At 41.4% G+C, this 15,320-nt stretch overlaps 1 protein-coding gene across 2 annotated transcripts in view; it reads left to right on the top strand.

Annotated features, from left to right (window-relative positions):
• Positions 1-15,320, top strand: part of bif (bifocal) — a 540,366-nt gene that overhangs the window by 203,680 nt on the left and 321,366 nt on the right. For both annotated transcript variants that reach the window (XM_067138092.2, XM_067138091.2), the window contains exon 2: positions 11,179-11,346. In XM_067138092.2, coding sequence (XP_066994193.2) covers positions 11,179-11,346 — 168 coding nt within the window. The remainder of the gene's footprint in view (positions 1-11,178; positions 11,347-15,320) is intronic.

Here is a 15,320-nt window from a genome sequence, read left to right as displayed (position 1 = left end):
ATATTCAGGTAGGCTGTTACACTCGGTACGACCGGGCGAGTTGGCCGTATGGTTAGGGGCGCGCAGCTGAGAGCTTGTATCCGGGAGGTAGTGGGTTCGAACCCCACTGTCGACAGCCCTGAAGATGTCCTTCCGTGGTCTCCCATTTTCACACCAGGTAAAAGCTGGGGCTGTACCGTAATTAACGCCAGGGCCGCTTCCTTTCCACTCCTAGCCCTTTCCTATCCCATCGTCGCCATAACACTTACCTGTATCGGTGCGACCAAATACTTTAATATGATAATACCAGACAGATTGCTGTTTTCAGCGAGAAAGCCGATAGTGCTGCTATCTACATGGCTTGGTGTGAACAACTATTCAATAACATATTGCTATCTGTATGATCTTGGCGCACTGCCGTGTTGTTTATAATGTACCAGTGTTTGTCACTAAATAATCTTGCATTGCAGTTATATACCAAGAAAAGTGTTATGCGCTGAACAAATTACCCAGCAAAATAATGGGCATGGGAACTAATAAGGACCGGAAGTATTAAAAAAGTAATGAGCTCGCATCTGTGTTGAGGTTACATTCTATGCCCCTTATATTAAGAAAATCAATCAAATACTCTACTGAAATGTTAGTGGTACGTAAAACCAATAATATTAACAAATATCGAACTCTAATATACTCAAACTTGAGGGTCCACATTGTTAAACAGTGCCTGGTGCCATATATTTCACAATCGAAAACGTGTGGGCCTGTAGTGTAATGGTTATCGAAGTAGTCTTGAAACTGAAAACTGAAAGGCCATGAGTTTCGAATCTAGACACCTTTTCTTTTAATGTAAGAAAATAATAATAATAATAATAATTTTATTTACGTCCCACTAAGCACTTTTACGGTTTTCGGAAACGCCATGGTGCCGGTATATAATCCCGCAGGAATTTTTTACATGCCAGTAAATCTACCTACACGGGGCTGACGTATTTGAGCACCTTCAAATACCACCGGACTGAGCCAGGATCGAACCTGCCAAATTTCGATCAGAAGGCCATCGCATCAACCATCTGAGCCACTCAGCCCGGCGTAAGAAAATTATTTATTTATTGGCATACGCTTGAGCACCATTCCAACTAATTTAATACGTGTATGGTAATTCTTCGTGCATAAATTTGTGAAAGAGACTTTTAGGAAATTATGAACACTTCTTCCTTGTCAGGAACATTGTAGTTCACTCACGTAACCCGAATGTGTGTTATATATGTTACGCATTTCTCTCTTCAGAGGTAAAACAGCAAATTCAAAGAACAGCAAAAGTGAGATAGCAGCGTGAGGTGAGTTCCCCTGTAGAGCTTCGGAAGATCGGCTGTACCGAAGAAGAAGAAGAAGAGGAAGAAGAAGTCAAAATAAAACTCCTATCCCTTAATTACAGCTTCTCTTTCCCAAAAGCTTAATAAATCATGGATGTTGTTCAGTTATCTGCCCCCTCTGACGCTTTGGCTGGATGGTTACCCCTTCGTGCTCTCTCCCACCCCCGCCCCATTTGATGATACCATCATTCTTCGGAGTGTTGGACCTCTTCCATTTCCCCTCTGATTAGTGTTAATAGAGGATGGCTGGCCAGTTGTACTTCCTCTTAAAATAATCACCACCATGGAAGGGTCAGCGTACTGGCCTTCGGTACAGAGGGCCCTGGTACGATTCCCGACAGAGTCGCATCTGTTAATTCCTGAAGATCGAGGGCTACGGGTTTGTGTTCGTATTCATACGCATCTTCAAGTATATACAACATGTCATACGAAAAACAACCACAGAAACACGCGTTAGTGAGTACGGTATTTATCCCTCCACACATGATTGCTGTTATGAAAGGCATCCTGCCGGAATACTAGGCTAAGTCCATACAAAATCGTGCGCTAGGTAATTGAGAAAAGGCTTGAAAGAAGAGGAGAGAGTAGTTAAATATTTTCCCCAGAGGCTGGGTGGATCCTCAAACAGATTCTGCTTTATAATTTTTAAGACGTAGCGAAAGGCACGGCTAACATAACGCTCGTTTGGAAGTTTATGAAGGAGGCATTTCATATTTTAAAATTTCATTCTTAATTATTATGATTATTTAATTATTTTAACAAACATATTTCCAATGAGTGCAGTGCATTCCTCTCAAATGTAGCATAGACAAGTATGCATTTCACACCAACACGCTAGATGTCACCACTGTCGCTGTTCGCACTCCACTCAATGCTGTTGAGATACAGCTGTCCGGTATTGGTGTATTAAAGTATTTGGTGCGACGTAAAGAAAGTTAAAAAAAGGAAACTCGGTAAACATGGCTAGCAACAGAAGACACAAAGCACATCGCAACAAACAATGGTCAATGTAATATTATTGTTGCTGAATGTTATGAGCTTTCTGCATTGTGGGCCTTCACATTTAGTTTTCTTTCGACGCTCTGGTATTAGGGCGTCTTACGAAATTTTTTATAGCGTACACTATAGTTCCTTATTCCCCGATTTTATGTACTGACTTTGATTAAATTCTGTTTACCCACTTTCTCGTGTCTTGGCGCTGATATGGACTTGGCAACAAAAATTCAAATTCATGAATATCTCTTATCATAGCCGGTACGGTAAAATGTATAAGACGTAAATGATAGGAATTTTAATACTATATAACTTTGGTATTTGTCGACAGGACCACTAATAACACAAATATTTGAGAATTCAATTTTAGGCCTTCCCCTAAACTACCATTCAACTCCGCGTGAATAAAATTATTTATGGCCTAGATTGCAGCGACTTATTTACCGACTTTGTATACCGATTTTCATTAATATAGGACCACTGATAACATAAAAATTTGAGAATTAAAATTTAGGCTTCCCCTAAACTACCATTTCTCTCAGCGTGAATAAGATTATTTATGGCCTAGATTGTAGCGACTTATTCCCGGACTTTACATACCGATTTTCGTTAAATTCTCTTCAGCCGTTTTCTCGTGATGCGTGGACAGGCAGGCAAACAGACAGACAGAATTACGGAAAATTAAAAAAAGTGCATTTCCTTGCTACTATGGACACGACCAATACGGAATTACCATCCTTTTTAAATTCTGAGTAATGTACAGACAAAACTCTTATTTTATGTATATAGATTTACTAGCTGATGTACCCGTGCTTCGCTACGGGATTCTCAGAAAGACTGACTTTGTGGTTTTCCTAACCTAAAATCAACATAGGTCATTACAAAAACGTAAGTATGAATGTAGCGATTAAAAGCAATGATATCATATAAAATACTCGATCAAATGGAAAGCCGCACGTTTTATCACTTTTAACGAACAGTGCGGCGGTTAGATTGCGGTGCCAATCTAATAGTCCAAAGTTTCCAGAGCTGGGATGACCAGACCGCAGATTGCCATGAACACTCATCTGCCATTATTCCGCTAAATATGCACACTATTCATTCCAATCAGTGCCTCAGAGTAGGGATTGAATAGCCCGAATGCTATGATGATCCAGTGTGTTACGTACCAGAAGTATCAGAAAATTTATAAACCAGGGGAATGGCATGCTAAAGAAGAAAGTTATCTAACTCCCCAGCTACTTCCCATCAGTATTCAGACAGGCTGTTACAATCTGTACGACTGGGCGTGTTGACCGTGTGGTTAGCGGTGCGCAGCTGTGAGCTTGCATCCGAGAGATAGTGGATTCGAACCCCATTGACGGCAGCGCTGAAGATGATATTCCGTGGTTTCCCACTTTCACACCAGTCAAATGCTGGGCCTGTACCTTAATTAAGGCCTAAGGCACTCCTAGCCCTTTCCTATCCCATCGTCGCCATAAAACCTATCTATGTCGGTGCGACGTAAATCAAAAAAAAAAAATACTCTGTACGCTGCAGTAATCCTATCTACCGGAGATGAGGGACAACAGAAGACACAAAGCACATCACGACAAACAATGGTCAATGTAATGTTATTGTTGATCAATGTTATGAGCTTTCTATATTGTAGGCCTTCACATTTAGTTTTCTTTCGACTCTGTGATTTGTAAAATATTTTATACCATAAACTGTAGTTTGTTATTCTCCGACTTTACATACCGATTTTCGTTAAATACTGTTTACCCATTTTCTCGTTACTCGGCGCTGATATGGACTTAGTAACAAAAATCCAAATTCATGAATATCTTTGTGATCATGGCCAGTACGGTAACAATGTATAAGACATGAATAATAGGAAATTTAATACTATATAACCTTAGTTATGTAGCATTCATCGATTACACTTCTAATAAGAAATATTTGAGAATTAAATTTTAGGCCTTCCCCTAAACTACCACTTCACTCAGCGTGAGTAAAATGATTTATAGCCTAGATTGTAGAGGCTCATCCTCCGACTTCACATACCGATTTTCATTAGACCACTAATAACATAAATAGTTGAGAATTCAATTTTAGGCCTTCCCCTAAAATACCATTTCACTCAGCGTGAGTAAAATGATTTATAGCCTAGATTGTAGAGGCTCATCCTCCGACTTCACATACCGATTTTCATTAGACCACTAATAACATAAATAGTTGAGAATTCAATTTTAGGCCTTCCCCTAAACTACCGAATCAGCATGAGTAAAATGATTTATATAGCCTAGATTGTAGAGGCTCATCCCCCGACTTCACATACCGATTTTCATTAAATTCTCTTCAACCGTTTTCTCGTGATGCGTGTACATACATACATACAGACAGACAGACAGAAATTACGGAAAAGTAAAAAGTGCATTTTCTTGTTACTATGGACATGACCGATACAGAAATACCATTATTTTCAAATTCTGAGCAATGTACAGACAAAACTCTTATTTTATATATATAGATAGCGTCGACTGTAGTTCCTTATTCTCCGCCTTTACAGACCGATTGCCATTAAATTCGGTTACCCATTTTCTCGTGACTCGGCGCTGATATGGACTTGGTAACAAAAATCCAAATTCATGAATATCTGTGTGATTATAGCCGGTACGGTAAAAATGTATAAGACAAATGATCGGAAATTTAATACTATGTAACTTTAGTTACGTAATATTTATCGATACCACCATTAGTAACAAATATTTCAAAATTAAATTTTAGGCCTTCCCCGAAACTACCATTTCACTCAGCGAGAATAAAATTTATGGCCTAGATTGTAGCGACTTGTTCCCCGACTATGCATACCGATTTTTAATAAATTCTCTTCAGCCGTTTGCTCATGATGCGTGTACATACTTACATACATACATACATACATACATACATACATACATACATACATACAGAAATTACGGAAAATTAAAAAGTGCATATCCTTGTTACTGGGGACAAGAACGATACAGAAAAACCGGAAAACCATTCTTTTTAAATTCTGATCAATGTACAGACAAAACTCATACTTAAAATAAATATATATATATATATATATATATATATATATATATATATATATATAGTGTGTGTGTGTGTGTGTGTGTGTGTGTGTGTGTGTGTGTGTGTGTGTGTGTGTGATTTACAGTATATAATTGGACGAATGGTTAATTTATTTCGTTTACTTACACAACGTAAATTTTGTTAAAATTGACTTTTACTGTACAGTGCACACGTATTTATTTTAATAATAAGTTACAATAATTACTTAGTCCATTTCCTCGTATGTGCATGTTATTAAAACATAAAAATTCCATGTTAAAATACAAGCGGTTCTAAATTTACGTACAAATACACTACCCATCACTGGATACATGTATTTCTTTCCGCCTCCGTCTTCTGCTCCCTGTCTTCGGCATCGAGAATCGAGAGCATACGAGCAGTGTTGTATTGTCACAGCGGTATTAGTTAGTAGTAGTTTGAGCCTCGTCAGTTGCTCTGAAACGATAGCCAGGTTCTGAAAGTAATAGAAAGTAAGATCAGTAAAGATTCTCGATTCTGTGTTCGGCTGAAGGTATGCAATGAACTGGCGTGCCAAGGTCTCTTCCCTCGAGAAAGAACACAGTACCTGGCGGCACCAAGTACTATAGTCTGCGTGGCGTGTCACGCACTTTCCCTTGGCAAGCCATTGAACGTTGATGTCTAAGGTTTAAGTAAGCCTGTCCTTTTATTTGTGATGCCTGTTCACTTGTTGAGGTCCGTTCCTTCGCTCATAATAGGTCCTCATTCAGCCTTGACACAGTCAGGTGATTTCTTGTCCATTTTAGTGTTTTTCATGTTCCGTCAATGCAAAGTATGGACTATTTGTTCTCTTTGCTAGATTTTGACTTGAGAGAGAGAGAGAGAGAGAGAGAGAGAGAGAGAGAGAGAGAGAGAGAGAGATTGATTCAATTTATTAATAATTTACATACCACTGAGGCTGAAAAGCCTCTTCATTTAGCGTCGTCTTGTAAGATACACAGGTTTAAGAACACTCTTAGCGAAATTGTTATAATATTTAATTAAACATTAAACTTAAAAGTAGATTTAAATTAGGATTGTGCTTGTACACACACACACACACACACACACACACACATAGAAAGAAAGAGAGAGAGCGAGCGAGAGATGGTGAGTGGGGAATTGTTTGATAAATGGAAGATCCCTTGACACCGTAAACCCCTCCAAATAGTAGACTTGATCGTGTTATTAATGCCTGTTAGGTTCACCGCGCATTCTCCAGAATTTTAATGTCTTAATGACGCTGTCGATAATTCCGTGATCCTTCGAGCAGGGGTTCTTAACCCTTTTTGCGTCACAGACCCCTTTGAAACTCTGATGAAACATATGAGCCCCCTCCCTATGGAAATGAACATAAGCACTTCAACACAACTTTGCAGACGATGCATATACCTCATTCTTTGAAAACGATTGACGCATATCATGTTAAACACACAAGTGATGAAACACGTAAACAATCTTCAGTTTTTTTTTTTTTTTCAGTCTTTATCAAGCAAGAATTAATGACCGTTCCATACACAAATGAAAAATAATCTTCTTCCTAGCCTTTTCCCAGGGAAGAGGAGTGATATCACTACTACGTGTTTCTGTGGTTTAGTAGTGGGATGTGTTGTGTATAAATGAAGGTGTGTATTAAGACGAACAAGAACGCCCAGCCCCGGAACTACAGGAATTAACAATACGCAGTTAAAATCCACGACGCGCCTGGAAATCGAACATACGGGACCCTTTGGACCGAAGACCAGTACGCTCACGATTCAGCCAGAGAGAAAACATAAAAATGAAACTGGTAGAAAGTGTCCGCCCTGCAAGGATTATAACCTATGTTAGTATCAGAAATTATTCTGGTGGAATGATGTGTTCATTACGCCTGCCAGGGACCAACCCACCCATCCCTAGACGTATATTTACTTTATAACCTAAAGTAATGGTCCAAGTGCCATTATCCATTGCCATTATCCAAGCTTTATCTGACCCTGTAATAATTAAGAGGGGAATTCCTCAAGGCAGTATTATCGGACCTTTGTTTTCTTATATATATAAATGATATGAGTAAAGGAGTGGAATCGGAGGTAAGGCTTTTTGCGGATAATGTAACTTATTTATCACTCTATAGAGAATAACAAGATTGTGAGCAACTGCAACGTGACCTCGAAAATGTTGTGAGATGGACAGCAGGCAATGGTATGTTGATAAACGGGGTTAAAAGTCAGGTTGTGAGTTTCACAAATAGGAAAAGTCCTCTGAGTTTTAATTACTGCGTTGATGGGGTGAAAGTTCCTTTTGGGGATCATTGTAAGTATCTAGGTGTTAATATAAGGAAAGATCTTCATTGGGGTAATCACATAAATGGGATTGTAAATAAAGGGTACAGATCTCTGCACATGGTCATGAGGGTGTTTAGGGGTTGTAGTAAGGATGTAAAGGAGAGTGCATATAAGTCTCTGGTAAGACCCCAACTAGAGTATGGTTCCAGTGTATGGGACCCTCACCAGGATTACCTGATTCAAGAAGTGGAAAAAATCCAAAGAAAAGCAGCCCGATTTGTTCTGGGTGATTTCCGACAAAAGAGTAGCGTTACAAAAATGTTGCAATGTTTGGGTTGGTAAGAATTGAAAGAAAGAAGAGGAGCTGCTCGACTAAGTGGTATGTTCCGAGCTGTCAGCGGAGAGATGGCGTGGAATGACATTAGTAGACGAATAAGTTTGAATGGCGTTTATAAAAGTAGGAAAGATAACAATATAAAGATAAAGTTGGAATTCAAGAGGACAAACTGGGGCAAATATTAATTTATAGAAAGGGGAGTTAGGGATTGGAATAACTTACCAAGGGAGATGTTCAATAAATTTCCAATTTCTTTGAAATCATTTAGGAAAAGGCTAGGAAAGCAACAGATAGGGAATCTGCCACCCGGGCGACTGCCCTAAATGCAGATCAGTATTGATTGATTGATTGATTGATTGATTGATTGATTGTCTGCCAAGGATCACGGGCATTGGCCGAGATATCGAAAATTAAGACTTCATTCACACCAATGAAGAGACAGATTTCATTACCAACCACTGCAGAAGGAAAAAAAAAAAAGGCTAAAAAGGCCCGCGAAGTTTGAAAGTGTCATGGCGTCGGACGATAACCTTACACTTTATCAGTTCCTCCTTTAATCTAGGGGGCTTACGGCAAGGAAGTCCGGCTCCATGGCTAAGTGGTTAGCGTGCTGGCCTTTGGTCAAAGGGGTCCCGGGTTCGATTCCCGGCAGGGTCGGGAATTTTAACCTTAATTGGTTAATTTCGCTGGCACGGGGGCTGGGTGTATATGTCGTCTTCATCATCATTTCATCTTTATCCCGACGCGCAGGTCACCTATGGGTGTCAAATCAAAAGACCTGCACTTGGCGAGCCGGACTTGTCTTCGGACACTCCCGGCACTAAAAGCCATACGCCATTTCATTTTTACGGCAAGGAAGAAAAACTGGTCATTTAGTAGCTGTAATGTATTTTTTGCACATGACGCATGAGTAGGACAGTGAGTGTGTCTAATGGTAATGAGTTGGAGTCTTACTGCTATCATTCTTTGATTCATTACCAATACATCCTTCAGAGCGGTTTTAATTCTCTTGTCCAACAGGATTGTCATTCCTCCTTAGCCTTAAAGACTTCCGGAGTGCACTACTCTACAATCACCACTTCGAAATTCTCCTTGATCAGGCAAGGTTTTCGCTTGATAACTGCCTGAGAATCTGTGCCTTCTCTTCGGCTGGGCGCGGCTATCGGTTGCCGGTTTCCGGAGTTGCCAGCTACCATTATGTTTATCTTTGACATATACAGGGTTTATTCGTGATAATGTTACAAACTTTCAGGGATGATGGAGAACGGCAAATGGATCAATTTGAGATAAGGAACCGTAGTCGGGAAACGTTAGAGTCAAAAGTTATATTAATAAGAATCTCGCTGCCTGCGGCGCTGTTCATACGACACCGGGGATATTCGAACGGGTACGACAGACCTTGGTGCGACGATGACATGGCTGCATTGACGCAGGGGGACGCCATTTCGAACCTTGTTGTAAATGAAGCAGCTTGAGAAATTTGTGCATGTAAACGGACTTAAATGAGGATAATTTTGCTTAACTTTTGACTCGATCGTTTCCGGAATATAGTTCCTTATCTCAAATTGATCCATTTGCCGTCCTCCTTCACCCCTGGAAGTTTGTACAATCGTCTCGGATACACCCTTACAATTTCGGACTGAGTTTGACACAAAGAAATTATGCTTGCTGTTGTACCTGAACCGTCCACATTGCTGCCATCACTGCGGAAACTGTGTTATGTAATATTGTTATTTGGAGGACCATTTCAAAAACTGTTACGTCTTTGATCCTAATCCTGTAGTTATCGTTTCGTGTAAATGTTAAAAGCCCCAGTATGTGTAAGATGTTGTTGCCTCTTGACCTTTGTAGATTTGGCTTCGAGACTAGGACAAGGAAGAAAGCAGTTTTCGTCTGTATGTTAGCTACCAACGAAACTGTTTTGGAGTTGTGTAAACCACGGAAAACTACTTTCAGGATGGCCGAATGGCCGAGAGGGGGATTTAACGAAATTACGTCGATCCTAAGGCTGGCTAGTTTTAAATTTGTGGTAGAGTATGGAATCGAATCAGTCTCATTCGGAGGTGACAGCATTGATATCTAATACTTTTGTACTTTTTCTCTTCCATTCATAAAATAGTATTTGAATTTGATTTGTTATGCATCCTCCAACCAGAACCCCTTTGCCATTGTCCAGTGGAGGCTGGTTATCAAGAACGCCGCGTCTTACCATAAATGAAGCGTATTGTAAACTGATCAGCACCGAGCTCGATAGCTGCAGTCGCTGAAGTGCGGCCAGTATCCAGTATTAGGGAGATAGAGGGTTTGAACCCCACTGTCGGCAGCCCGGAAGATGGTTTTCCGTGGTTTCCCATTTTCACACCAGACAAATGCTGGGACTGTACCTTAATTAAGGCCACGGCTGCTTCCTTCTCAATCCTAGGTCTTTCCTGTCCCATCGTCGCCATAAGACATACGGTGTCTGTTTCGGTGCGACGTAAAGCAAATAGAAAAAAAAAGTGATTAGCTTCACACCGGAAGAAGAATTAACTGGTAGAACTACGAGTATATTATTTTGACCGCAGTTATTCCAATTTTTTCCAAAATAGGTTGTTTCAGGAATGGATTCTAGTACATTATAAGAAAGACCAACATACGCGAATCTTCATATAACATGTGTCGGAAAAACTGTTGTATTTTGCAGACCTGAAAACTGTTACATTAGCACGAAAACAAGTAGCAGTTATTGATTAAAATATATATTTATTCATTGTATTTAACCGAGGAGTTGGCTACGCGGTTTGGGTTACATAACTATTCGCATGCATTCGGGAGATGGTGGGTTCGAACCCCACTGCCCATTGCCTGGCTGGCACCCGTCTCTCACAGAGTACTGTTGTCTCCTTCCATTTTTTCCAGCCTACCCATATTCTGCTAGTGAAGATAGTTGTCCGTGGTTTCCTATTTTCACATCAGACAAATGTTGGGGTGTACTGTAATTAGGACCACAGGCACTTCCTTCCTAATCCTATCCCTTTCCTGTCCCATCGTCGCCATACGACACCTGTTTGTGTCAGTGCGGCATAAAACAAATAGCAAAAGACAAGTATTTATCCGTATCTGTAACTAATCTTTTTTTCATTTTTTGCAGCCCGGCGAATCGGGAATAATCCTGCTCGGTAGCAGCGCCGATGAATCATCGACAGATTTTGAGCCTGAAGACTTTGGTCCGCCTTCACCCTGTAACGTTCATTTTGAGGGCGACAATATCCTTATCAACGGACGGTCCAACCTACGTAAGGAACCTCGTCATCTCAAAGTAAGTTGTATACTCTTAATTACATAGTCTGTTATTTTCTAAGCCCTGCAGGTTTCATGCCAGTAATACCAATGAATAAGAAGTAGGTGAGCAATAAATTAATGAATTAATATTCCGCATGTCTTGGACTAAGTATACACTTCCTAACATAAAATCTAAATGGAGTCCTATATGGAAGAATGAGCGTAAAACTCTGTGTACCTCGTCCCATGCAACGGCCATTCGGAAAGAATAAGAAAAAGTCGTGTCTTTACCATCTTCTTCCAGCTTTTTCATCTTTATACAGGGTCGCAGTGTTTGATGAGCTTCCACCATTTCTTCTCTTCAGGTCTTCAGATATTACTTCCATTCACCTTCATCTTGGTCTCCCATTCTTTCATCTACCGTCGGTCTCCATCTTCATCACCCTCTTCTCCACATAATCCTCTTCTCGTGACGTCAGCCAGAGAGGGTAGGATATGTAAGGCCAAGATTAGGAACCACTTACATAGTGTGATTGCTGTCTGGGAGACCGATAACCTCGGATCGAGTAGGGGTATTTTAGTGGCCTTGACAAAGGCAAACTGTACGGAATGTACAGAAAACAACACGGTTCAACCCGGAAAAAAAAAAATCTACACATCGTGTAAAACTTCACTTCTAAATGACATATTGTTGTTAAAAAAGTGAAATATAGAATGTGGAAAAAATAAGTTTATTAGTTAAAAAAACAATATTACATTATTATTGATAGTTCTCGTTTACACAGAAGTTTTAGGTAGGGTTGTAATATTATTATACACTGAGGTGGTGGTGGTGATTATTGTTTTAAGAGGAAGTACAACTAGGCAACCATCCTCTATATAACACTAATCAGAGAGAAAAAATGGAAGGGGTCCGACACTTCGAAAAATGAAGGTATCGGCCAAAGGAAGACAAGGGCCACGAAGGGCGTGAAAATGAAAGACACCCTAGCCCTCGCAAACCTAATAGCGTCGGGGTCGGAAAAGAACAAGAGTTGACCAAGAAAGGTCGAATAGGATAGATGAAAGTGAGGAGCCTGGCACAAGTAAGTGGAAGTAATGCCAAACTCAGCTGAGGGCCCCGTGGTCGCCAACCCACGCTCCAAATTTCAGAGCCCCTGAGACCCCTTTTAGTCGCCTCTTACGACAGGCAGGGGATACCGTGGGTGTTATTCTACCGCCCCCACCCACAGGGGGATTATACACTGACTGAGCAAATGTTATGGGATAGCGGAGCACTGATGCGCTGGTGTGTTGTCTGCGCACCACACGCCCCCTGTGCCAGCGGCAGTTGTATAGGAGACCTTGTGAGCAGTGGCTGTGCATGTGACAGGTATAACATGGAACGTCGTCGTGAGCTGACAGCGTTCGAACGGGGTATGGTGGTCGGTGCCCGACGGATGGGAAGTGCGATTTCGGAAGTAGTGCGGGAATTCGCCTTCACACGATCAATCGTGTCCAGGGTGTATCGTGAATTGTTGAATGCGGGTGTCACCCTCCACAACAGACGAACGACCGGCCGTCCAACCACCCTCGATGACCGTGACCGGCGACGTCTGAGACGGATTGTCAGTAGTGACAGACGGGCAACCGTGCAACAAATCACGGCTCAATTCAACACAGGCCATGCTAGACACGTCTCCCAGTGGACAATCCGTAGGAACATGAGTTCTATGGAGTATGGGAGCTGGCGCCGCACACGGGTGCCACTGTTAACCCAACGTCATCGGACACAACGACGCGCCTTTGTCGCCAGTCACCGGGAATGGACACTGGAACAATGGCGTAACGTGATATGGTCGGACGAATCACGATTTCAGCTGCACCATGCCGATGGGAGGCACCGTGTATTGCGCAGACCACATGAAGCGATGGATCCCGCCTGCCTCGAAGGTGTGGTCCAGGGCGCTGGTGTTTCTGTTATGGTCTGCGGTGCATTTTTCTGGTATGGAATGGGCCCCCTAGTTGTTCTGGAAGATACTTTGAATGGTACGCGGTATGTTGAGCTGCTCGGAGACCATCTCCACCCATTTTTGGCCTTCCAGCGTCCAGACGGTTCTGCGATGTTTCAAGATCGCACCGCAACATCGCTCCCACGTCGCCCAGGAATGGTTCCAGGAACATGCAGCGGAGGTCCAACGACTGCCATGGCTACCCAGGAGCCCCGATATGAACCCTATGGAGCATATCTGGGATGTCCTGGAACGCAGGCTCCGTGCCATGGATCCTGCACCCACGAACAGACCAGCATTGGCGGCCGTTCTGCAAACGATTTGGTGTCAGCTGCGTCCAGAGGACTGCCAGGGACTTGTAGACCCACTTCCACGGCGTATCACTGCAGTTTGTAGGGCCATAGGAGGCCCCACACCCTATTAGGTGACTATCACATGACATTTGCTAAGTCAGTGTATATGAATAATAATTGAAATAAATTTAATAAAATCATTAAAATAAATGAATAATAATTAATCGAAATGTTCGTAGTATGGGCGCCAGAGTTCACCAGAATGGATCCCTCAAATTTTAATGAAGCGTGATAATGCTCTCTCCTAGGGCGTGTATGTAACGCTCAATACTGGTACATTTGCTTCAGGCCTTACCTAACCTTCCGAAAACGACGAAATAGGTGGGAACTGTACCTAGGTTCATCAATAACTCTACTGATTCTAAAATAACTAACTGTATTTTAAATAACATCCGTGCATGAGCACCTCATCAACACACCAAAATATATTCATACATAAAATACACTCACAAAATACCCTAGAAGACTCCATATTTACAACAAGAACAACAACAACAACAACAACAACAACAGTGAGAAACCAAAAGTGTGGAACAAGCTACCATTTGCAGTCAGCCCGATGAAAGTTCCTTGCAAAGCATATACTGTATACAGGTTGGCCCACTTAAGACGTTCACCGCAAATATATCTGGAACAACAAGAGATAATGAAAAATGTTCACGGGCATGAAGGCAGGGAAGGGGCTAATTAAAGTAAATACTATCAGCTACTCGAAAACGTAAGAAAATATTGTTTCCAACATAAACTTACGTTTTTAAATGGATTATTTCTTGCGCAATCGTTAACATGAAAAATCACGTAAGTAGTAATGGCGTTTGTTTCATCGCAATAGGTCTATTACATCCCAAGATAATGCAACGTGAAGTTGATGCTTGAGATAAACGAATTGCGCAGCAGCTGCACTTCCCGAGATTCAAGCGCGAAGATCACCTTGCTCTTAATCGCGATGGGATTGACGTACTACGATGCGATAGGCGCTGTACTTAATGGTATTTGCACTATTAGGCTTGAAACAATACCTATTTCCAGTCACATACAATGGGGAAAAAAAGGGTTTGCTCGTTCGTGTCGTATTGATCTCGACTACTGTACAGTACTAGAGTGGACATAACGGTAACGAAATTGAAGTACATCACCGGTCGGGGTATTAGGCCTACAATTGAAATTTTGCACATGGGGAAGTGATGACATAAACGTATGTTTGTACAGTAGTACGTACAAACGCCATTACTTACGTGATTTTTCATGTTAACGATTGCGCAAGAAATACAGGTGTCCATTTTAAAAATGTAAGTTTATGTTGGAAATATTATCATCTTACTACCAACAAACGTCTCAGTAACACACAGACATGTAACTTTTGATTAGTACCGCAACATGACAGATGTCATTGTTTTACTTTCCTAGACACCAGTATGAGGGGCCGATGACCTGGATTTTGGACGCCTTTAGACTACACGCATCATCGATTCAGTATTATGTTTTAGAAGCAGCCCCTTGGTCAGTAAAATTGAAAAGTCCAAAATCCTCCACTGATCAGAATTCAAAACGTGAGGACGAAGAATGAATGGATGGATATGCATTCAAAACAATGAGTGGATCCGACCCGCATTGCCCCACATTCCCAGAAGCTAGCGTTAAACCATAGTATTACTGACCAAGGGGCT

Source organism: Anabrus simplex, chromosome 1, assembly GCF_040414725.1.
Source record: "Anabrus simplex isolate iqAnaSimp1 chromosome 1, ASM4041472v1, whole genome shotgun sequence".
NCBI lineage: Eukaryota > Metazoa > Arthropoda > Insecta > Orthoptera > Tettigoniidae > Anabrus > Anabrus simplex.
The sequence above is the reverse complement of the archived record's forward strand: the minus strand, read 5'-3'. Positions and strand labels throughout refer to the sequence as shown.